The following is a 23,604-nucleotide window of genomic DNA, read 5'->3' as shown; positions in this document are numbered from 1 at the left end:
CTCCAAAAGGAGATGCCAAATACTGCAACTGTATGGTATACTATGGTCAAGGGAAGCATACAGTTCAAGCCAAGATACTGTGGCTTTGTGATTTTGGCTTCCTTAGACACTGGCATCCTCCTGTAAAGTCCCCCTGTATGGTTTTCCCCTCTTCATGTGTGCCTTCTTTCTCCTGCTACAGTTGGTTCAGACTGGACTGAGACTGCACACCAGATACCAAGCCAGTGAGAGGTGAGGGGAAGGGAACATTTATTCAATGGCCTTTTTTTTTTTTGGTAGCAGCTTTTTACAGCACTACCAGTATCTGGAAAACTCAAGTCAGAGGATGACTGCTGCAGCTACAACTATGGCTGCACTGACATGAAACAAGCAGCCTTCAGAGTCAGGCAAACATAAGCCACATCACCCCTCTGTCCTCTCCAAAATAAGATCATTATGGCCTGCAACTCTGGCACATTCATACAGCAGCCACTGCCTGAAATGCTGCAGCCAAAAAGGGAATCAACATCACTGACAAGAAAAGTACTAACAAGATCTGCTTCCTCTGCTTAAACAAAGCTGTAATGGGTGTCGACAACAAACAGCTGGAAGTGGCCAGGTGCATCCATATCCCTGCCCAGCTCACAAATGATGGGTGGAAGGTTAAGTGGCAATAATTAAGCATGCTTCACTGGGACAGAGTAAGCCCAGCCAATGTGAATGGATCAATATGACTTTGCTCGGAAGTGGAAGGTCTCTGCTGGCAGGTCTTTTAGCAGATTTTCTAAACAAAGGAAGACGCCGTTCATTCCCACAACAGAGAAGGGGAGCCAAAGCTGAAAAAGACTCAAGCCTGAGGTATCATGTGTCCAGCTGGAGCGTGACACCAGAGACAGCCAGTCTCATGGTGCAGCACCATGGAAACAGCCACAGTTTGCAGTGTGGAGGGCTCTATCACCAGGTGTGGGGGTGCATGCCTTTTTTTCCTTCTGTAGCTGGTTTCCTCGGGCAGCCTGCTGCACAACGTGGCTGCACAGCCTCCTGGGCTAACATCAGCATTGAAGAGTTATCTGAAGAGATGGAAAGTCCTAGGGGAGCAAGAGCCCCAAGGTACTTGGGAGGACAGAGTGAGAAGGAAGGCATAGCTTTGCATCAGATGACATTGGCATTACCCACTGAAGCTGTGGGTAGAAAACGGGGTGCCAGGGAAAGACTCCTGTCTTCTCTTCTTGTGTAAATCTCCTACAGTTTCCTGCTCCTCTCCAAAGCAGGACCCCAGACCTCCTTTCAAACTCTTCCTCTCTTTCTCCCCCCTCCCTAAATGTCAACCTCAGCATGCATCATCTAAATTTCCATCCTCTCCCTCACAACCAGCCCCACCTCCTGCTCCTTACAGCCCTGGCCTCCTACAGCACTCAAACCCAGACCCCAACACAGGAGCTCTCAATCCCCCTGCCCTCCTGCTATATACCGCTGCTGCTCCCTCGGGGAAGGGTCCCAGCCCCACTGCCGTACGTCCCCAGCCTTGTGCTCCCTACCTCCCCAGCAATCCTTTATCTTCCTATTATTGCTCCTTCCCCAGCTAATTGTTCATTCCCACCCTGTCCCTGGCCAGGGATCAACCCTTTGTCAGTGAGATGGGCACAGAGACTCAACATTCAACATCACTTGAAGCAGTAGGAAGTTCCCACCCCCCCCACTCTCATTCCTGTCCACCATTGGGAAGTTGTGCCAAATGCCACATCTAGCCAGGCCCACCCTCTGCAGACAGAATGTTCTAGCCGAGAAGCATCATTTTCCACTTGAGCTTTTTTTCTACATTTTCCCCCCAAATGAATTGCTGGTATCACCTTTGCTCCCCCCACCCTTTACCTCAGCCTTACTTTTCCATCAACAACTGGATAAAACAGCTCCTCCCTGCTCCTGTGTTATAGCCCTCAGCATTAGTTTTTACCATTTCCATACATCTTCCTCCGCACCCTAGATAACTGTACTAAAAGCCAGGCTAGCAGGCTGTACAGTATCTATCTCTTTTCTTCCCCTTATTTCCAGGAAATCCTCAGCAGGAGTGCAGAAGGCAGGAAATGGACAACAGCATGTGATCCAATCACCTGCAAAACTGGTTTTATCTGAACAACGGAGGGCATTGGTGGGCATTGCCCGTCATTTCCCAATCCCTATCACCCACCATCTCCATGTGGATCCAGCGTCTACAGGTGAAACAGATGTGCTGCTCCTGACTCCCTCAAATCAAAAAATCCTTCTTTATTCTATTTCCAAAAGCTTGTGGGTTTTTTTCCTTCAACATCATACTGACTTTTTACAACTCCATCAAACCAGTTTGACAACTCTATAGCTATCTCAAGATCAAATCCAAGTCCAAATTCAGCCCAAGGGAAAAAGCTGCTCACTCCCACAATTATGTGTTCTGATTCTTGACAATTCTTTTCCATTTTTATTTTTAAATTAGGATGCTAGATTTTTGATAGCTGGTGCAGAAGCAACATGCTGTTTTCTACCCTTTCCTTGATGTCAGAAAGACTCATCCCCAGGCTTGAAGAGCTTGCTGGATTCCTGTTTTCTGAAAGAAGCAGAAGATGAAGAGGTGATGAAGTGATAACTATCTGAGACAGCTGTGGGAGATACAAGCTCGGTTCAAAGCCTGCTGGAGTCGGTGGAAAGCTATCACTGACTGCTTTGGCCTTTGGAGTCTCCCTTGGTTCTAAAAGCTTTAAGTTCTTTGCAAACTTTGGATTTCCAATGGCTGTCTTAAAAGTAAATTTTTAGTCTGATTCTGATCCTGCTGAGCATGTTCAACCTTTACTGCTTTGAGCAGTAGTGGCAAACAGTCAGCTGTGCTCAGGATGAGGCTGTTGTGCAAATGTTTTCAAATGCAGCGCAAACAATTCTTAATTATAGTTTTTCATACTGACAGACTTCTCTGAAGTCCAGGGCGCACACTCATGAATTAATCCTCCTACATCACTTGTCAAAAAGGCAAACCCTAGCAATCTGACTTCTCAGATGAAACAACCGAGGAAGAGAAGTTAAATGACATGATCAAACCACAGATGCAAGTGAGTGTTACAGTCAATATGAAAAGGCTGCTCTTTGCATGGCAATAAACCAGATGTCTTTCAGCTTGGCGCCTCTCAGTCCCTACTAAACACATGGTTCAGTCTTACTGAAGATAGTCACATACATGAAATTAGGCAGGCACACAACTGCTTTATAAAACTGGGACCCAAATATCTCAGATTCACATTCACATTTTTAGATGCTGGTCAAGCACAGTGCTGAAGCGTCATGTCCAGTGCATTTACCATACCCGAAGTGGCCACAAAATAGCCAGTCAGCCCAGGTATCTCAGGAGCAAGCTTTGCTGAACTGAGCCCCCAAGGAGGGCCTGAATTTCCCCAGGCTGCCTGAGCTTGAGTTGTTGGAACTGAGTGGAAAAAGAAGAGAATGATATTCCCAGGCACTCAGGTTTGTCCCTCCTCCCTCCTGCTTGAATGGGGAACACCTTTCAATCAGTGACCTCAGATTAATAAAAGTGACTCACATTTTGAATTTTAATATGAGGGGATTATCTGAGTTGGATGGGAGATTTTAGCCTCTTTTTGCAAGTCAGTATTTGTCAACATGTTAGCAGATCCCTTGATACCAACAGAAGATCACTGTTTTCTGTAGGTAAAATATAAAGGTTCAGCTTTTCCAAAGAACACCTCATGCAGCAGTTCTTTAGACACACCTATGGGAGGCAGACGGATTTGCACTGGAGGTTAACAACAGCCAAGAGAACAATGCAAAACCCTTCAACTTCCCATAATGGAAATGTGCTAAAATAACTGGTTTAATGATGGACTTGCTTAAATAATGGCTTTGATTTCCAAAGAAAACAAATACTGCAGGCTTATGATGACACACAACTACCATATCACCTGGTGCCATGACAGGAATCCTTTTTGCATTTCCTGCATCCTCCCTGCATTTCCTGCAGGGAATGCATTTTTGGAATGCAACATGAACATTGCAAAGGCAATCTTTGTATCAAGGCTATGGGCCTCAAGCCATACAGCTGCACTTAATGCAGCCTGAGGATTTGCAGGTACCTCACCAAGGGTCTCTTCTGGATATAAAACATTCAAACACATGGAAAGAAGCATTGTGCACTGAGGTAACCTGGCAAAAAGAGACTGCCAAAGATCCTTTCTTTCTTCTCTTTAGAAAGCCACATTTGAATTGAATAAAACCAGCAGATCTCTAGGATCCAAGGGATACTTTACAAGAATTGGCAGGGGCTGGGCACAGACTCCAGCAACTTACTTTGGCCAATGTGTGTGGCTGGAGATCTAGTGGAGGAAGGTAGTGGAAGGGGACAGATCGACATCATCTGTCTTAATGGCACCACAAGCATGGGTTCTCCTATAGATCAGAGCCCACAGAAGGTCTGGGAGATAGTAGAATGCACACTGCACAACCTGTTGTCTACGACTAACGGATGTCAAGCTACCAAGATCTTCTCTAAAGATGGCAAGACAAGCCACCAGTCAAAAACTCCCCACATGGACTGGAATCATCCTTAGGGGATGGCACTATGTAATTCAAATGATACTGCAGTAACAGACTGGACAACTATGGGGAAAACTCATATCCTTGGAGTGGACTGGAGAATGAAAGCCATCCTGAAGATGAACACAGTGGAATGCTTTCAAAGACCAGGGCATATTGCAGTAAATAAGGTACAGTACAGACCACCCAAAACTATTAATATAACTACTGTTTACCCTGTGGGAGAGACCAAAATGTGCAGAATGCTTTCTAAGCATTGCTCCATACCCAAAAAGTTTCCAGTTCAATCTGAGTGGTGTTTTTTTTAAAGATGATGTTTTGCTATGAATCGCATGACAAAGAGGCTAATAAAGGTGTCCTGGAAGGCAATACTTTGTACTGAGATTCTGCAGTTCCCCCCTTGCCATATCCTTTAACCCATCATCTTAGCTTCTCCCTCTAGTCCCAAAAGGCGACACCATCATAGATGGGGACCAAGCCCAGTCCTTCTGAATTCAGTCCTGTCCTTCAACCGCAAAGGTGTCTTCATCTCCTGTGCTCACAGTCTGCTGAAACAGTACTCACAGCAGTGCGGAACATTGGATCAATGAGGATTCAATCAGACCAGCCTGGGCAGGAATTTTATATTCAGGGTGTCCTCCCAAGGAGTCTGCTGGATTTGGCCCCCTGGTTTTTGAGGTGCAGGCTTTCTTGAGTGCCTGACTTGAGTAACTCACCGGCACCAACGATTTGATTGAAAAGTGCTCGGTTTAGCCTGGTTTTCTATGAAAACAGGAGCTTACGGGTTATGCTACCTGTTATCTGTTTGTTCATCTCTCTGCTTCCCGTAATATGTTTTGAACTGTTTAGCTAATTCCAAACAAAAGTAGGATAGAGGTCTCAGGGAAAATTAGGTTAACAGAAATCAGTGCTTGTTCCAAGGCACAGACAGGGAGAAGCACATCCCTTTGGGCAGCAGTCAGCATTGGCAAGTGGTCCACTCATCTAGGTACTATTTTTGCCTGCCAGAGGTATCCACCAGGACACAAATGAGAGATGGTAAATACTAATAGGACTGCATGAGATAGGGCCAAAAGAGTGAATCCATAGGAACGGAGACTTCACAGAACATTGTACTTTTTGTTAGGATTGGTAGAAGTTCCTTGTGATTCATGTGCCCTGCTAGCAGGCAAAAAAGGCCATAGTTTTCCTGGTGATTCAACACCAACAACACAGCTGGTCCCTTTGAAATTCTACCAGCTCTAACCAGAGGACTCCATTTTCTTTGCTGGCAGAGGGAAGAGCTCCTGGTTACCAAGGGCCAACACTTTGGTAAACACCCAGGTTGCTGCCTCAACATCACAGAGAAGGAATTACGAAGAAAACAGCTGAACTAAGTTATGGCATGGCATTCACTGTTGTCCACCCTTTCCCGAGTCTGTGTCAATCCCAGCAAGAACTTCTTCGTGCCATATAGGGGGCAGAGCTGCATTGCAATGTTTAATCCTGAGGCATTCCTGGCTGTTCTGGTACTCACTCAAAATGTAGAAGGCTCTTGTGGCCTTTCAGTGACAAAGGACTGGCTCTTGGCAGTAGCTGCTTGTTATCAACACACTGTAAAAATCTCCAGGTATAAATATGAGTTAATTTCTCTCAGAAATTGACATTATCTTAGGCAAGATATCTGGGGGGAACCCTGAAAGACAGGTAGACAAAAATGTCTCAACCTTCTTTAATCAGGAAAGAAAAAGCTACAAGCCATCTAGCATTTCAGAACATGATGGCAATTAGGAGGGATAGTAACGCATGCGTACATTACTCAGCATTTGGTCAAAGTTACCATTTTACAAAGTGGTATTTTTACTGGTTTTGCCCCCAACATGTCAAATAATCCCTCGGAGCAGAGAACAGAGATCTGCCACATCCCTGCTAGCTGCGGACTGAGGGGTTTCTTTAGATTGTTTTCCCATTGCCCTTTCATGCTGCATGGACCCCACATGTCTCATGGACTGTTACTCTGTGGTCCATATTCCACACGTTAAAAATGCTAATCTAGCCCGTACCGGCTATGTGAATGCATGAACACCATTTTAACTGCCCCTACTATTTCCAGGCCTGTGTGTCCTACTTTCTCCCAGGCAATCTTTTCAAATGTTTCACTATCTTAACAAGTGGAAAACATCTAATCTAAATTTCCCTTCCTGTAATTTCAGCCTGCTGCTTTTATTTTACCCACCATGGACAAAGAGAACAGATTACATCTTTCTCTCCTGAAGCACTCTTGTAATTACGTGAAAAAGGATCATATGACCCCGGAGTCGCCTCTTCTCTAAATTAAAACAACCCTGGCTTTTGTTCAGCCTTCCTTGTAGGTCCTGCTGCCTGTGTAACTTCTTTGTATTGAGATAGGCCTACCAGCCAGATAAAGCAAAAATGCAACAGTCTACCTTCTCATTAGAGCTGAGCAGTGATTACTGCAGCTACTTGTCACCAAGTGTGAAAAAAATGTTCCGGGCCTATAAACCATATATTTGGGGGACCCAGAGCTAGAAATACGTAGATTCAAACTGAAGTTCTGCTGCTGCCAGTCTGTCTGGTCCTAGGCAAATTGAATCCCAGTTCACAGCTCTGTCACTTGACAGACAGGTCTAGAAATAACAATTGGCTTAACTTAGCATAGCATGACAAAGGTAATACAAAGTTGGAGATTGTGCAGATGTTGTAAAGTCTGGTGGAAGAGCTCACTGTTATGACAGACTTCCATGTGGATAGGTGTTCTCTCTTAGAAGCTATTTTTTAAATTTTGTCCTGAAATACTACTGGTGTCTTTAAAAATCAAAGTTCTTTGAGACTGACTACATCAAACTGCTGGGATATCAGTAGCTTCCAAGCAAATGTGGGGAAGTGCAGGACTTCAGTATACCAAGAATCCCATGGGTAACTATTGATATTTGAAGCCCTCCAAGTGAATGATTAAACCAATTTGCCTAACATTGCTGTGACACACAGCTTTGCTAGTATCAAGATGTCTGAGCCTGCTGGGAGGATTCTCTCTACAGTAGGTGTACTCCTCCTTCCTAGGTGATTACGAGTATCAGAATGCTTTCTGGTTCAGGCTGGTCTTTTCATTTTTCTATCACTGCAGGAGAGATCCACATGGAATCACTCAAATGCTTACTGATAAGACTTCTCCTCCAGACTGGAACTTTCTACACAATCACCTTACTTTAGTTGTACTGGCCAAGAGACTCTGTATCAAAGCTTCGTATGGAGCTTTATAGGCTTCCTAACTTAAAAAAAGAGAAGGATTTGGTTTGTTCTGGTTTTAATACATTAAATTATAAGAGAGATCTCTCTGCAAGAACAATCACAGAGAGCACCGTTTCAGAGCATTTTCTGAAATAGTGTGGGCATATTAAAAGACACCAACATTGCTTCTTTTCACTCTCTATTGAAAGGATGAGTCCCACATGGGTATATGTAAGCAAGCAAAAAGAAGCCTGTATTTTTTTGTAAAAGGGAGTGGGCACTGATGTAAATGACAATCTCCAGGTAAGCCAAGCCCACTTGCAAACATTCTTCACGTTGCACGTCCACTCAATTCGTATCTGTCTACCTGCAGTTTATTCAGGCACTACAGCCACTTATGTGTGGTAGCAGGGGTGCTGAGGTGTATCTCACAGCTCTTGCTGCCTAGTACTCTAGGGATTACTTTGAGGAGCATGGTGACAGAACCTGTCTGTTCTGCTCCCAGCCTCCATCTTTGTAGCCGATCAGTTTACTTAACTGAGCTATACCCTGCTCAGCATGTTCAACCTGTGTTAACCATAGCTCACTGACAGGTAGATAAAGCAGTCCAGCCTTCAGCTGTGCATATTGCACCAGGATTCAGATTGGAAGGACAGAGATGGTGATGACACCATGCCAGACAGATGCAGAGGTAGCTGACTAGTACTGCTGCAAATTTCCCTTGTGCGATTAGCACAGATCTGCAGCTCATTACCCTAAGCAGCAGCAATGCCTCCTGAATTTTAGCAAGAGACGTTGTATAACAGGGGAACTTTTCATCTTGCAGTACCAAGACAAGCAAGTTTTCTAGGGCTTGAGGGAAGAGCAACTAAGGCAGAAACAAAGGCCTATTATCAGTACTCATTTCAATGCAACTCCAGGCAAAGGAAGCCCTGAAAGAGGTTATTTATGGAGACTGGAAGAAGGAACAACTTTTCCAGGCAAGTGGGACAAGACTGTTTTTCTACAGAAAAGAGATGTTTATCTAAGCAATGCATCAATAATTAGGAGAGGTCAGTTACTGGAGTTGATAACTCAGCCTTCCTTAGAAATATCACTTATTATTTGGGGCTTTTCATTGATGAAAAATCCTCTAGGAGTTAATCCCAAACTCAGGAGTTGAATTAGGACAGAGGAGCTTGCTCACAACAAAAGAGCAACAAGGCTTGCTGCCTCTAAACCCAAGGAGGCCAAGAATAGCCATCACAGAGTTCCCTTCATTAACACAGCCGTCTGGACTTTTGCTGCAGGCTGTGTGGGTCAATGCCATAAGTAGCGTAACTGGTATTGCAGTGGGTCACAGATAAAGAGATAAAGAACAAAATACCTAGAAGTTACATGCTTACTATATGCCAGCATTGATGGTTCTCCACCCAGGTTAATGAGGCCCACAGTAAATCAGCAGTGCTCTCCTTCCCCATTGGGCAATGCAGGGGTCAAGCTCAGCAGGGCAGCACAGGGAAAAGGGGCTAGCTGTCCAGTCAGAGCCTCCCACTGGCATGAGCACAGCAACAAGACAACATGAGGGGATGCACTAATCTGAGAGTGGTCTGCTTGCATTCGCCTTGGATCCAAGCTGGGAGAGGGTAAAAGAAATCACCCCAGAAAGGGAAGTGGTCCCTATTAGCCTTCCCCCTCTCTTATGCCTGCCCAAGGCCATGTCTTTTCTCCACCTCTGGGCTAGGCCTGGCATGGGACTGCAAGGTAAGAAGGTACTTTCCTCAGGTAGCTGTCTTGTGTTGGACTCCGTTGTCCTTCGTACAAATCTGATGCAATAGGTACTTTTGGTTGTCTTCTCCGTCGCATAAGGCCTTGGACAGGTTAGGAGGTTATGAGGCACAGTATTGTTCCATGCTCAGCTGAAATCATCCTGGATTTCTCCAAGTTAAACATGTCCAGGTCTGACTGTAGAGGACCAAGTAGAAGACGCAGAGAATACCTGCCCAAGGAATAGTGGGGTGGCCCTGAAAGATTGATCTCTGCCACCTGGCTTTATGGGCTTTCATGCTAGAGAAGTTGAAGCCTGCCTTAAAGCAATACTTAGCTCCCATTTGATACTCACTTCTCTGCAAGCAAACCTGGGTTCAGAACACAAGTGCAACCCTGGCTGAATCCTAGAGAAAATCTCACTCTGCACCTCCAGAAGAGAGCTTATTGTATACAGAAAAGAGAAGCAACTAAGAGAAAGCTGTAGAGAATTATAACCTAGGAAAGAGGATCTGGGTATTTTATTAGCATCCTTTGAGAGCCTAATTTTCTTGGGGAAAATATTAATTGAGCTAGTTAGTACCTGTGAAGTGAAAAGTCAACCCAGCTAGGTCTTTCTCATGTAAACCTTCATCTGCATACTCACACTGCCTCCTTTCCATGCTCTTTGTAGCACACATCTCCCAGTTCTCAGCAGCATTGTCCTTGAAATAACCACAGAGGCAGAAGCTACCTTATGTCATCCCGTCTGTGAAAACATGCAAGGAGAGCATTTGTTTTTTGCTTAATTAACTAAAAAAGGATTTACTAAAAGGAATATTTCACTTTCAAATTTAAAAAATACCATACACAAAGGCCAAGTAGACATTCTGAGAGGAACAACTGCAATTACAGTGGCCAAGTAATAAGCACAAGCAATTAATACACTCTTTAAATATGTTAAATATAATTTTTATGGCCTGTTGAAAGTTTTTTTAAATCAGACCTTTGGAATAAAACTATTTTACTATACAAAAATGATTGGAGGATTTCAGTGTGTGTGTTATCTTTAACATGTCCCTTCTTCTGGAATCATTAAGCCATTACAGATTTCCCAGGAAAAAAAAAAAAAAAAAAGGAAAAATCCATTCACCAAGCTTCTAAGAAATACATCTTCTAAAAAAAGAATAAGGAACACATCTGAATGTCTTCTTTTTAACTTCATTCAAACAGGCATAGCAGCCTGTTACCCGGTTTGTGTTACAGCTACTTGCAAGTTGAGTGGAGAACATTTTGATACAGTAAAATTTATCTCCTCCTAGTGTTGATATAAATAATGACGCACGGTGTCATGACATCAACATCAGGCCTAAATGTTTTTTAAAATCAAGCAGTATGAAGCAGCTCTCTAATGCCCTTCCAGATAGCCATAAGCGCCTGCTCTGCCCTTTATCTTCTTGCTGTGCAGCTCTCAAAGGCTGCAGTCTCTCAGCCAGGCCAAGACAGCTGATGGACTCCACCCTGGTGAGGTCAGGGGCTGTGTTAAGCATATTTGGGTGTGGAGTGGGTAGATCCAGAGTGGACAGCACAGACCTGCTTCCCAGAGAGATAAAGTACTATGTTGCTCTCCCAGCAAAGCAAAACCATGGAACCAACCTTCTTGATGCTCATCCACTGCCTAGTAGGGCACCTGAACATGACTTTGCTTCAGGCATGTCCTCAGGCCCTGGGTATGAAGAAGACTCATGTGACTCTTAACCACTGGTAAACACAGAGACAACGCTGGTTCTTGCAGGTATTCTCATCAGTGCCACACAATAAATATTTATATACAATGCAGGTTGTTTTCATGAGATGAGGAATGCAAACTGGCTAGGAAAAACAGGGAAGAAATACCGAGTTTGATAAGCTGTTAATCAGATTTTCATATGGAACAGCTGAGAGAATGGAAACCAGAGGATATTTACATGTTCTGGCCTACTGGGAACATACCAAGAGGCTGCATTACATTCAGGAATGTTGCCTTGTGTGCAAACCAGAAAACTACTCGTTGCTTGCTGACCCAGCAGCAGAACTAGAGAGAGCAAGGGCAGCACTCAGCATGAGAGATTTGTGAAAACATTACAGTGGAAACCCTGTGTATTACTTACACTAAACAAGCCTGCTGCACACCTTTCTCAAACCTACCAATGGCACTCCACTACGCAATGGAAACCCTACTGCCATTGAAAATAAGTGGTGAGTTATACTCTCCTGTGCTTTTGAAAACTGCCTTTCTGAGGAAGTAATTTAAGCTGAAGGATTTACGGAGGAACAGAAGGAAATGTCCTTGGTTTACCCTTCATGCAATAGGAAACTGAAAGATGTGATTCACAAATGGAATCGTTCCCCCCAGCCACGGGGCAGGTACTGTGCTTTCTCATTTTCCAAAGCTCTGAGTCACTTTCTCTGTGTTTAAGCAAACATCACAAATTAAATTTAAGCTGCTCTTGAAAGGCATTGTCTTTTGGTACAGATGGTTACCTTCCTTTCATTAGCACCATCTCCACTTAAGAATACAAAGGAAATAAAAAAATCCTATCCAGTGCTTGCCCACATTCACAAGTCACAAACAGATCAGATTAAAAGTGTTTCCTGTTCCACAGGAAAATGAAAATGGATGAAAATGTTGCATGCAGGGAGTAAAACACATAAATGCACTAACACATGCAAATCGCCTTCTTGCATTTTGTTTCCATGGAGCTTTGGTTTCCACCAGTAACAAAAGTTTTTAATAAACCATTTCAACTCAGGCAGCTCTGGCAGTCACAGCTACATAAATTGAAAATTTCATTTGATTCATCAATTCAGTACCAAAATTAAAATTTCCCATCAAAAAGCATTTGTAACAGATACTATCCACTATTATTTCTCCTACAAGATCAACACTGTCATTCCCAGATGTCCAATACCATCTGTGAGTTGTGAAATTTACGTCTATGAAGCTCAGCTCCTGTTTACCATTCTGTGTGTTGATAGACCTGTGAGTGGCAGGCAAGAGTTGGAGGTACAATCCTTTCACTTCACCACTGACTCTGCCACATGCAAAGAAGGATATATCCCCAGACTTCTAGAAGAACAGGAATGAGAAAATACCAGGGGGTCCAGTGAATTCAAGTCCCAGGCAAAAAATGCAGAGATGAAAGAACAGCCTTCTCAACAAATTTTATCTTAGCCACCTAGCTGTACTCATAAGCAGTTTTCTCAAATTTACTTGCCGTATAAAATAATTTGCTGAATTATTTCAGGGAATCATTTCAGGCCTTCACTGAGTTCCAGTGCAGTTTGTTGTACATTTTAGCTCTGCACTGTGTTGAACTCTTTTGCTCAATTATGAAAATCATGTTCACCTTTCTGTTCCTTGACTACACAAAAGAAATATAAAATTAAAGCTTCTTCTTGACTACTCAGGCTAGCAAGAACAAAACCTGCTTTTTATGACTAATCAGTTCAAATCCTGGCCTGTGTGGTCATTCCTGATGAGAAAGCAAATACAGGAAAAGTTCAAACAATAAAAATAAAAGCTTTTAAAAATGTAAAGAAATATTTCAGCACAACATGGCTACGAACAACATTACTTCATCCATATAGTAAGATAAACAAAGGAGAACCTCAGATATTGTGGAGTTTGCCATCTCATTCCCTGCCTTCAGCTGAAATAAAATTTGTTCCTAAGAGAAAAAACACCCACACGTTAAACCAATCTTAAACCAGCAATAACTGCATCAGTAATCACACTTCATGTGTGCTTCTGCTGTAGAAACTATGAGAATTATACATGCCATACTGCAAAAACACTTTAGCATGTATTATGCTCAGTTATCCCGATACAAAAAATGTAACCAAGAATACCACTTGCAAATGAACATGTAACATGTATGCAGTGCAGATGCTTCATTCTTTCTACACCACTCTTTTAAGGTGCTTGTTAGAACAACTTTTTCTATCTCATTGTAGACAGTTGTTCTTCCTGGGCTTGTCTTGTAATAAAAATTGTCTGTAATTGTGAGAAAAAGCATGAATGCTCCATAGGCATGAATCCATCATTTCTCTCTTCATCTTAATTCCATGCAGAGGCCCTCCAAATCAATTATTCAGGGTGGAGGAATGAATGTGCTGCCGCTATTAAGAGGAATCATGAAGGATATTGCCTTGCCAATTTAGATTGTCTTCCATAAACCAGCCTTTCCTCACAGCTCATTTGTCTCCCACGGGTAAAACACTGGATGCACTGACACCTATGGAAATTCTACCTTTACACTTGTTTTGGCCAATACTTAATTCCGCAAAGGTATACAGTCTCAGCCATCACAAAATCCCACCCCTAGGTAACCGTGCGGCAGTAAGACCTAAACAGCTGGGCATACAGCTCTAATGGGGTGACAGTGCTTGGCACTGTACACCCCTGGCACAAAGCTTGGTTTTACCCAAAAGAACGCTACAGAAAAAAGCCACAGGGCTCTCTTCTGGAGGAGGACTGCAGATTTGTAGCTGTACAATTTCAAATTTGATCCTGCAAATGCTGGAAGGTGGGTGACATACTGAGTGATTTGCCCCAGGGCAGCCTAGTGGCGACAAAGAGTCCCAGGTCTCCAGAAGCAACCAGGATACTTTTTTATTGTATTCAGGCACTCAGGCAGAGAGAGAGGTACCACGTTTCACGCACTGAAGTCTGGTAAGTTTAAAGAGCACTTCTCCTCGGCCGTGCACTCACTCACTCACTCACTCATTCGTCCATCCATCCGTCCGTTCATCCCTCCCTCCCACTCCAGCAGAATAAACCCCAGGAATTAAACACCCTTCGCCGCGGTTCAGTTCGCTGCTGGCCCAGGCAGTGGGGCGAGCTGCTGAGGCCGCCCCACCGGCCCTAACGGCCGCCCAACGGCCGCCCCGCTGAGGGAGGCTCCGCCGCCCCGCCCCGCCCCGCCCCAGGGCCGTCCGCCCGCGTTCTCACGCAACCGACGGCGGACTGCTGCGTTTGCCTTCCGCCCGGCCTGCCGCTCGCCATGCTGCCCCCGGAGGCCCTCCGCCGGCCCCTCGCCACCGCCCGCCTGGCCCTGGCCCTGGCCCGGGCCCGGGCCCGCCCTCAGGTAACGGCCGGGGCGCTGCGGGGGGAACCGAGCGCGGCGGCGGCGGGGAGCGGGGCTGCCGGTGCGAGCCGCGGGGGCGGGGGGTGGGCCTGCGGGGCGCGGTTTGGGTGAGGGGTTTGGTGCTGGGGTGGGCGTGGGGCGGGGCGGGGGCGGGGCTTAGGTCGGCGGGGACGGGTTTTGGGGCGGGGCGGTGTGCCGCTTGTGGCTGGGCGGGGCGTGCGCTGCCCTCCGGGGCAGGGGCTGTCGTTGTCGCGACATCCTCTTTCACGGGCCTGTTTGGAAGCACGGGCACGCCTCGTGCTGAGGGTCGTTCCCGGGTCTTCTCCAGAATCGTGTGACAGCTTCTTTGGACGGGAGGAGTCATCCGGCAGCGGCCCAGTATTTTTGCATCAGTGGCAGAAAACTGCTGGGCTTCTCTTTTCCTGCAAGAAATTCGGCATTGGATGGGTCACCGGTGCAGGATTACTGCTAGTTCAGGATTCTGTGGGGATTTAGAAACTAAATGCTAAAAGAAGCTGTGATACATGGTGACCAAAACTAGATGTGTAATACTCCAAAGGGTCATTGGGAAACAAGACCTTTGGTCTTGGCCATCTGTATTTTGTGGCTTGAGCTGTACGCTGTGCATCCCTGCTGATGCTTGTGAAATAAGACATGTCTAAAATCCATCCTGCAGCCACCTCTGTGCAAATACAGGCTGAGGCCAAAGATTTGGTTTGGCCTTAATTTTTCTAGTTTTACCTGAGAGGCGAGTAGCATGTTCCAGGTTATTGAGGCAGTTGCAAAAGTAAGCATATTCTGGGACTTCTGAAGGGGTTTTATGTTATATGAATAGAAGAACTGTTCTTGACCAGCCTTTGGGAAGCAGCCAGCGAAGGGCAAGGATGCAGACTTTAGCAGTCTTGTGCTGGAAGGAGTTAGTCTTTTCCCAAGCCTTGGCATGTTTTTCTTTCTTTTGCCAACCGTATGTAATTTGCTAATACTGTTGTAAGATTGTAATTAGAAAACAGATTGCAGTAGTGCGAGTTGGTCGGGTAAGGGCAATGCAGGCCAGGCAGACGTTGGTGCTGCCTCTGCTTTGGTGGCATTGGCAGCCTTGCCTTTGAGTAGTGTGCTTAGCTGACTCTCTTCTTATTGCTTTGACTTTTTGCATCCTGCTGCTGGCTTCCTGAGGAAGGGGTATGAGAAAAGGAGAATCCTGCTTTGTTATGGGCTAATGTAAACAATTGAGTGTGTGTCCTGGTTTCGGCTGGGACAGAGTTAATTTTCTTCTTAGTAGCTGGTACAGTGTGTTTTGCATTTAGTGTGAGAATAATGTTGATAACACACTGATGTTTTAGTTGTTGCTAAGTAGTGCTTATCCTAAGTTAAGGATTTTTCAGTGTGCCATGCTCTGCCAGCAAGCAGGTGTACAAGAAGCTGGGAGGGAGCATGGCCAGGACAGCTGACCTGAACTAGCCAAAAGGATATTCCATACCATAGAAAGTCATCCTCAGTATATAAACTGGGGGGAGTTGGCTGGGAGGGGCAGATCGCTGCTTGGGCACTGCTCAGTGGGTGGTGAGCAATTGCCATGCACATCACTTGTCTTTTCTTGGGTTTTATCTCTCTCTTTTTGTTATCTTCCTTTTCATTACTATTACTACTATTATTATTTTATTTTACTTTATTTCAATTATTAAACTGTTCTTATGCCAACCCACAAGTGTTACTTTTTTTTCCCCTGTTCTCCTTCCCACCCCACTGGGGCAGGGAGGAGTAAGCAAGTGGCTTCAGGGAGCTTAGTTGTTGGTTGGGGTTAAACCATGACAGTGTGACAAATAAAGGTCTGTTGCACTGCCAAAAGGAGTTGCAGCAAATAATGCACATGGGAACTATTTCCAAAGAAAAAAGTCACAAGATATTTCTGTAGTGGAGATCATGAAGTACCCCCATCTCCCAGCCCCCAGTAAAAAAAATCCATCTATAGCATCTCACTGTTTTAAAAAAAGTTTAGAAATTAGACAGAAGACTTTTTTTGGCTTGAGAATTAGTTTTAGTTATTTTTCTTAATATTTTCTCTCAGGTGCTTGCATCCCTTGCTACAGGGCCCAGACAAAATAATAGCATTTTCTACGAAATTCGCACATATGATATTAAGCCATCGAAGATGAAGGACTTTGTGGAAATGGTCAACAAGTACTTTCACCTTCGCACAGCTCACTCAGAGCTGGTGGGATTCTGGTCTGCGGAGCTGGGAGCAATGAATAAGGTGGTCCACATTTGGAAGTACGGTATGCTCAGCATCCCTTTGCGCTGATCTGCTCTCTCTGTGGTCCCTGTCTCTGAGGCAAAAAGGCGAGAAGAATGCTTACCCAGCTTTTATTTGTTGGTCTTACTATAAAGAAGTGTCAAAAAAAATCTTGCACCTGTATTGATTACCAAAAAGAACACTGCAGAGGCTGTCAGGACAATTTTGACATGTTGTGATAAGGGAATTACAACTGTTCTTAAGCAGCGATTTCTGCTCAGAATAGGTATAATAGAGGAACTGCGGCAGAGTGCTTTTTTTCATGGGAAATATCTTTAAATTAGGGTCAGTTCCTGAACCACAAATGTCTTCAGAATTTCAAAATGGATGAAAAAAATATCGAGACCTCCTTACTAAGATAATACATATAAGTGCAGACAATCTACATGCAGTCTGTGTATGTTTATATGCATATATAATTGTTCTCAAATTTTAGTGCAGTTCACTCCCCTAAAACAATGAAGACACAGTTTGCATGCTTAAACTCCTTTTGCAGCTGGACTGTGTTGAGGTGGGAAGCCACTGCACCAGCTCTGACTCCCCAAGCACACGAAGTGTTTCATTGCTGCTTCAGTCTTGGTGGCAACAGGCATCTGGCAGTATGATCAACTTGGAGTTGGTACTGACCTGGAAGATGCTGGTGAGCCAAGAAAAGCCACAATTATGTGAGAAACTAGGTGTGCTGGCTGTGACCTTTGTGGAGCCCAAGGGAACTTGATATTTGGGTTATGGAGAGGTGGGAAGGCACAGCAGTATCATTTCTTTGTATACCTGCTACGGTCTCGGGTATATCTGTATGCTGAGACAGAGAATTTTGTTTCTGAAGTCCTCAGTCTGCTTGTTGAAATCCAGCCTGTTCAGAGTACCCCTTTAGAATAAAGAGTCACCCCTTTTGTCCTGGAGGGGTGAAGGGACCAGCTGTTTGTCAATGGGAATATTATGAATTTATGTGCATGTATGGTTAATAAACTGTCCTGCTTCTCAGAACTTTCTAGACTTGTCTATTGTTTCTTTCTCTCTAAAAGAACCCCCTATTTTTGATAATCTGTGAGAAACTTTTAAAATGCAAAACTAAGGAACAGACCTGTAATTTTTATTTGTTTCCTAACGGTGTTTACATGTGTAATGTACAACATCCTTTCTCCTTGATTAATCAGACCCCTGCGTATATCTCTTTAGTAGTTAAAAATAATTGGTTTATTTTTCTCTTAGTCCCAGGATACTAATATTTCTCAAAATTCTTCCCATTCTCAGATGCTGGATTTTTCTCTTGTATTATTGAAATCTGCCTGCATAAACATACTGCTTAAGATGCCACTGCAGCCTAACCAGTTGAAATTCAGACACTCTTAATTCGGTGGATTTGTTTTTATTTAAGAAAAAAAAAAGAAAGTAAGATTTAGATTTTGGGCATTTAATAACTGTTTACGTAGCTGAACAAACAAACATTACTTCTACACTTGTCATTTTAACATAATTTTGTATAAGCCAAAACTCACATTTTTCTTAATTTTCTCTTGATAGGCTAATATTCCTTCTGAATTTTCTTTTCCACTTCACTTCCGTATCCACTGTGCTTTCTCCGAATCTCCTTATCCTTCATAAATGTTGCCACATCCAGTATTCCTGCGGATGCCATATATGAATCTTTCTTAATGGTAACATTGCTTAACATATTTTAACTTTTATATAAACTTTCTTGGAAAATTTGGTTTGGCTTGAAACCATTTAAATCTGAGTGCTAAAGCAAAGACTTTTCGCAGAATTTAAAGGAAACTTACCACATCTGCTTTGAGCTAATACACTGTTTGAAAACATCAGTTTCAAACTTAATGGAAGTACAGCTTGCCTCCTTGTAATTACACATTTTGGTTGAGTCTGATATGACATTAAGTGCATTTTTCCATAGTTTCTTTTTTTTTTCTTCTTCTTCTTTTCTTACAGATAATTTTGCCCATAGGACAGCAGTCCGGCATGCACTAGCCAATGACAAAGACTGGCAAGGAAAATTCATCTCCCCAGCTCTCCCCTTGATAGAAAAGCAGCACAATGAGGTTGCTTATCTGGTACCCTGGTGTCAACTTGGGAAGCCTCCAAAAGAAGGGGGTGAGCTTATCTTCTCTTTTGCTGATTAAAGTTACTGATGCTGATGGACTAACAAAAAATAGCTTAAAGCTTAAACCAGGTATTACATAGTTTTATAACCCTTTATGTAACAAATGCATGTATGTAAACCCATGTGAAAAAGGTGACATAACACAGATAAGGGACAAAGTTTTTAAGAAGGATTTTACACTAACTTAAATCAATAAATGACTAGAGCCCTGATCATTAATGTTGCGAAGAGGTGTTTGAATTGACTAAACGACCATGCAAAATGGCAATGCTGTAGTAGTGGTCAGAGCAGTCATCCCGGACTTGCTTTGTCCATCCACCAGTGAGAGGGCATTTCCTGGACACACTAAAAAGACAATGATTGTTCTCTTTCACAGAGGTTTTTTCTCTTTTATCAATTTGCTTTGATGTTACTGCTTCTTTTGCATAATAGTTTTAAGAAAAAAAAAAAAAATCCCTACCCTTTAAAGATACGTGCAAGTCAAACATACTTTGTAACAATCATAGATTAGGTGTAGATGTCCTGTCCATATGTGTTTTAATTCTCTCTGTAGCAAATGTATTAATAGTATTGACTGTTCCCCGATTTATGAACCTTTGCAGACTTAGTTGCATGGAGTGACATCAAACAGGCCTTGCTTTAGCCCTCAGCATGTGCCTATATACAGTAATCTTTGTTCTGTATTTCCCTGTGATTCTGAATTTTATGCTGTTTTCTCTTAAAACTGGAGAGGTGACTTTTCAAACGCTTTGTTTCCATTTTAGTTTGCCTCCAGCCCATTGCTGGAGAATAAGACCAGACATATGGCAAGTGTTTGGCTTTCTATTGAAGTGTCAGCAATTGTGATCTAGAGTAACTTCCTGAACAGAAAGGAGATGGATAATGTGTCTTGTAGCAGGTCTGGAGTTTTTCGGCAAATCATGATGTCATTTGTCTATGGACAAGGGAGATGATTGTTTGGCAGAGCAGAGATGCTAAGCTAGTCCTAGTTTGTTGGTTACGCCTGCAGATCTTGCTGTGACCAATTGCCAGGAGTCAAAGGGGTGTATAATGTCTTAAACCACTTCAATGCCAGAAAACATTGCCAGTCTTAGAAAAGGCCACCTTGCGTTGTTCAATCAGCCATCCAAATTCAGCAAATATGTGTATTTGTGACTTTTGCAAAGTAGTCTGAATCTCCCCAAATTTCCAGGCAACACTGGAAATTGCTAAGTTGGGCTTTGTATGAAGCCTTCTGTTCCTCAGGGTCCCAGTACTTACATTTACACTTGAACTAGCTCCAGTTTGCAAGTCGCTTGCCTGTGGTCTTGTGAGCCCCTGGAAGCTGTGAGATGCTGTGCATCCTGGGATGAAGGGGCAGTTTCATGTCCTGCTGACCCCAGATGGCAGGGAATTGCAGTACTGGTTTCACAATAAATACGTTGCGGCCATGACGCACTGTTTGAGAACCAGCATATGAATTTGTATTTCCTTCCTTGAGATCATCTTTGCCTTTTCTTCCAGGAGTATATGAATGGGTTACTTTCCAGATGAAGCCTGGTGGGCCAGCATTGTGGGGTGAAGCATTTCAAGCTGCAATTAATGCTCATATCAACACAGGCTACACCAAGCTGATTGGTGTTTTCCACACAGAGTATGGCTTGCTTAACACAGGTACTACTCAACTTCTGATACGGACTTTGGCATGAGAAGGGGTGGAGGGAGAGGGGCAAGCCCTTGTCCTGGATCAGGATTGGCTGGCTTGATGAAAAAGTTGGTGTGGATCATCAAAGTCCTGTAAACAGTCCTTGACCCAGCTTTGTATATTGGGTTATAGGCTTAAGCCAGGTGCTGCTATCTGAAAAGACTCTCAGATTTGATGTTAAAGACCCAACCCTTTTAAAGGCTCAGCAAAAGATCATCCCACCACTTACTTGCCTGGAGAATTGTTTCTGCTAACTGCAAGGCATCTAACAGGTGAAGGCAGACTGCTAGGGCTTACAGTACATGTTGTATTGCAGCATTAACAGAATTCAGCTGACTTTTTTTGTACTTTCTCAGTCCATGTGCTCTGGTGGAACGAGAGCCCAGATCACCGGGCAGCAGGAAGGCACAGTGCCCATGAAGATGCCAGAGTGGTAGCAGCTGGTAAGAGACAATGAATCCAGAGAACTCACTAGTGTAACCTGCATGCATTCTGAGAAAAGTATTATTTCTCATTGGATTGCTGTCTTAATTATGTATGCTTTTAATTTCAGTGCGGGACAGTGTCAGGTTCCTGGAATCCCAGAAAAATGTGCTGCTGATTCCTCTGCAGTGCTCACCGCTCAAGTAACCTTCTCAAGGATGTAACTTATGGCAGAAAGGACAAGATGGAAGTGCTGTCAGCCGGTGCCATCACATAGATCTTTATACCTACATGCACTGAGTGCTTCAGTTTATGACAAATGGATGCAAAATGCTGATCACTAGCAATGTAAATCAGTAAAATTTTGTACCCTGATAGCAATGGCTAAACAGAAGTTTAGGGTGATGTTCCTACACCCCCAGGAAAAAGAACTCAAGCCATATCACTAATGGCGTGAACCACACTTCACCCTTCCTTTATTTTAATCCCTCAGTTCTTAATACTTTTCTGCATAGCTTTCATAACATACTTAGATGACTCTAGTAATTATCACGTCTTGGCTATTACATACTGGTCTAGGAAGGAATGCCCCCACATATCTGTCACCCAGTTATATGTTTTAATCAAGACTTCTCATTGGAATGCTTTGTATTAATTCTGAGTAATGTAAAACATCAGTGTGGCTGGAATTGCACCTAGGAGGTGCTGCAGTGAAGCTGGTCAGATAGTGTGTCCTGATGAACTCTACCACAAGGTGAACATTTAGTCACTATCTTGTTATAGCTCACTTCAGCCCCTTCCTTTTGTCCTGGTTTCAGCTGGGATAGAGTTAATTGTCTTCCTAGTACCTGGTATAGTGTTACGTTTTGGGTTCAGTATGAGAAGAATGTTGTTAACAAACTGATGTTTTTAGTTGTTGCTAAGTAGTTTTTATACTAAGTCAAGGATTTTTCAGCTTCTCATGCCCAGCCAGCAAGAAGGCTGGAGGGGCGCAAGAAGTTGACACGGGACACAGCCAGGACAGCTGACCTAAACTGGCCAGAAGGGTATTCCATACCACATGATATCATGCCCAGTATTTGAACCGGGAGGGACATTTGGAGTGATGGCATTTGTCTTGCCAAGTAACCGTTATGCATGGTGGAGCCTTGCTTTCCTGGAGATGGCTGAACACCTGCCTGCTGATTAATTCCTTGTTTTGTGTTGCTTGCGTGTGTGGCTTTTGCTTTACCTATTAAACTGTCAGATCTCAGCCCATGAGTTTTCTCACATTTACCCTTCTGATTCTGTCCCCCATCCCACTGTGAGGGAGGTGAGTGAGCAGCTGCATAGTGCTTCCTGGGCTGCTGGGGTTAAACCATGACACCTCTTTTGATCAGTAAACACTTCCCCAAAACTGTGGATTACATACATAATGCTTTTTGCCTTAGGTATTTTAATACTTGTTTAGGGTGCTGAAGTTGATTAGCCCTTGTTCAACCGTGTAGTCAAACTCAGCTGATCTACACATGCTCACATTCTTGAAATACTTTTTGCCAGACTGTTAAAAGCCAAATAAATTTGTATAAAGCATGAATTTTTAGTGTTTACAGCTCAAGCTCTTACTCTTTTTAAACTGTGAAATGATAAACCCCATTCTCCAAGTACAGCATTTTGCAGGTCTTGCATTTTGGTGAACAAGAGTCTTGATAATAGTTGCTTTAGAGCCAGTAAGCTGGAGCAAATAGCAGCATGGCAGAAGGCACATGGGCTGAGAAGTCAAACTTGTATTTTGGGTACAGTGGTAGAGAGCACCCTCTTCTGCAACTTAAAGGTCACTAACTGGCAGAGTACTCGGGAGGCTTTTCCACAGGTTAATCACTGACCTGCAAAAAGCAATTGTTTTCGCTTCTCTCCTGAAGTTTCTTTGTGCAGTCTGCCTAATGATGATTATTGCTTCTGTGAATTGCATTAAGATCTCATGGAAAGCACTGAAAAAACACCTGTAGGCAAGGGGTGTGCATAGGATGCAGCTGTACAAGGGAGTGTAACAGGTCCCAGCTCCTATACCCAAATCTTCATACACTCCTCCCCCCAATAGAGCCATCTTTAGCGTTCTCAGGGTGGAACGAAACTTCAGAGACTACTGTCTTAATACCTTTCAAAGTTTATTTGTAAAACATAAATGGCCAATAAACCATTGCTACCAAGCTGATTCAGAATGTTGCCTTATGGCAGTTAACTCAAAGGACTTTTTTTTTTTTTAGTAACAAAAGCATGGGCTGAAAAATGGGACAGGGGAATTAAGAGGACTTTTTTCCCACATGAATGCCAAAATTGTTTTATTGTTTACTGGAATAAAAAGTATAGAGAGGTATATTAAAAACAGTGTAGGTTTTTTTTAGTAAAACTATTTTCCTTGTCACCAGTAGTGAAAGCAAAGAATACTCAGGATGTTAGAGGTGTGCTTTATTCCAAA

At 43.6% G+C, this 23,604-nt stretch overlaps 1 protein-coding gene across 4 annotated transcripts; it reads left to right on the top strand.

The window, feature by feature from the left end:
* The first annotated feature begins 14,186 nt into the window (after window positions 1-14,186).
* On the top strand, window positions 14,187-22,737 carry NIPSNAP3A (nipsnap homolog 3A). Of its 4 annotated transcripts, none has more exons than XM_075020990.1 (6): window positions 14,187-14,633; window positions 16,699-16,906; window positions 18,868-19,029; window positions 20,543-20,692; window positions 20,856-20,995; window positions 21,080-21,160. In XM_075020990.1, exons 1-5 carry the CDS (start codon window positions 14,550-14,552, stop codon window positions 20,975-20,977), a joined length of 726 nt encoding a protein of 241 aa, XP_074877091.1. In that variant the 5' UTR covers window positions 14,187-14,549; the 3' UTR covers window positions 20,978-20,995; window positions 21,080-21,160. The 4 variants fall into 4 exon arrangements, with proteins under 4 accessions (XP_074877091.1, XP_074877090.1, XP_074877092.1 ...); XM_075020989.1 differs by lacking the exon at window positions 20,856-20,995 and adding an exon at window positions 21,277-22,737 and having other exon boundaries at window positions 14,195-14,633; window positions 21,080-21,166; XM_075020991.1 differs by lacking the exons at window positions 14,187-14,633; window positions 20,856-20,995 and adding exons at window positions 15,144-15,420; window positions 21,277-22,737 and having other exon boundaries at window positions 21,080-21,166.
* The last annotated feature ends 867 nt before the right edge of the window (window positions 22,738-23,604 follow it).

Source organism: Buteo buteo, chromosome Z (assembly GCF_964188355.1).
Source record: "Buteo buteo chromosome Z, bButBut1.hap1.1, whole genome shotgun sequence".
NCBI classification, from domain to species: domain Eukaryota; kingdom Metazoa; phylum Chordata; class Aves; order Accipitriformes; family Accipitridae; genus Buteo; species Buteo buteo.
This window is presented reverse-complemented; position numbering and strand designations above follow the sequence as displayed.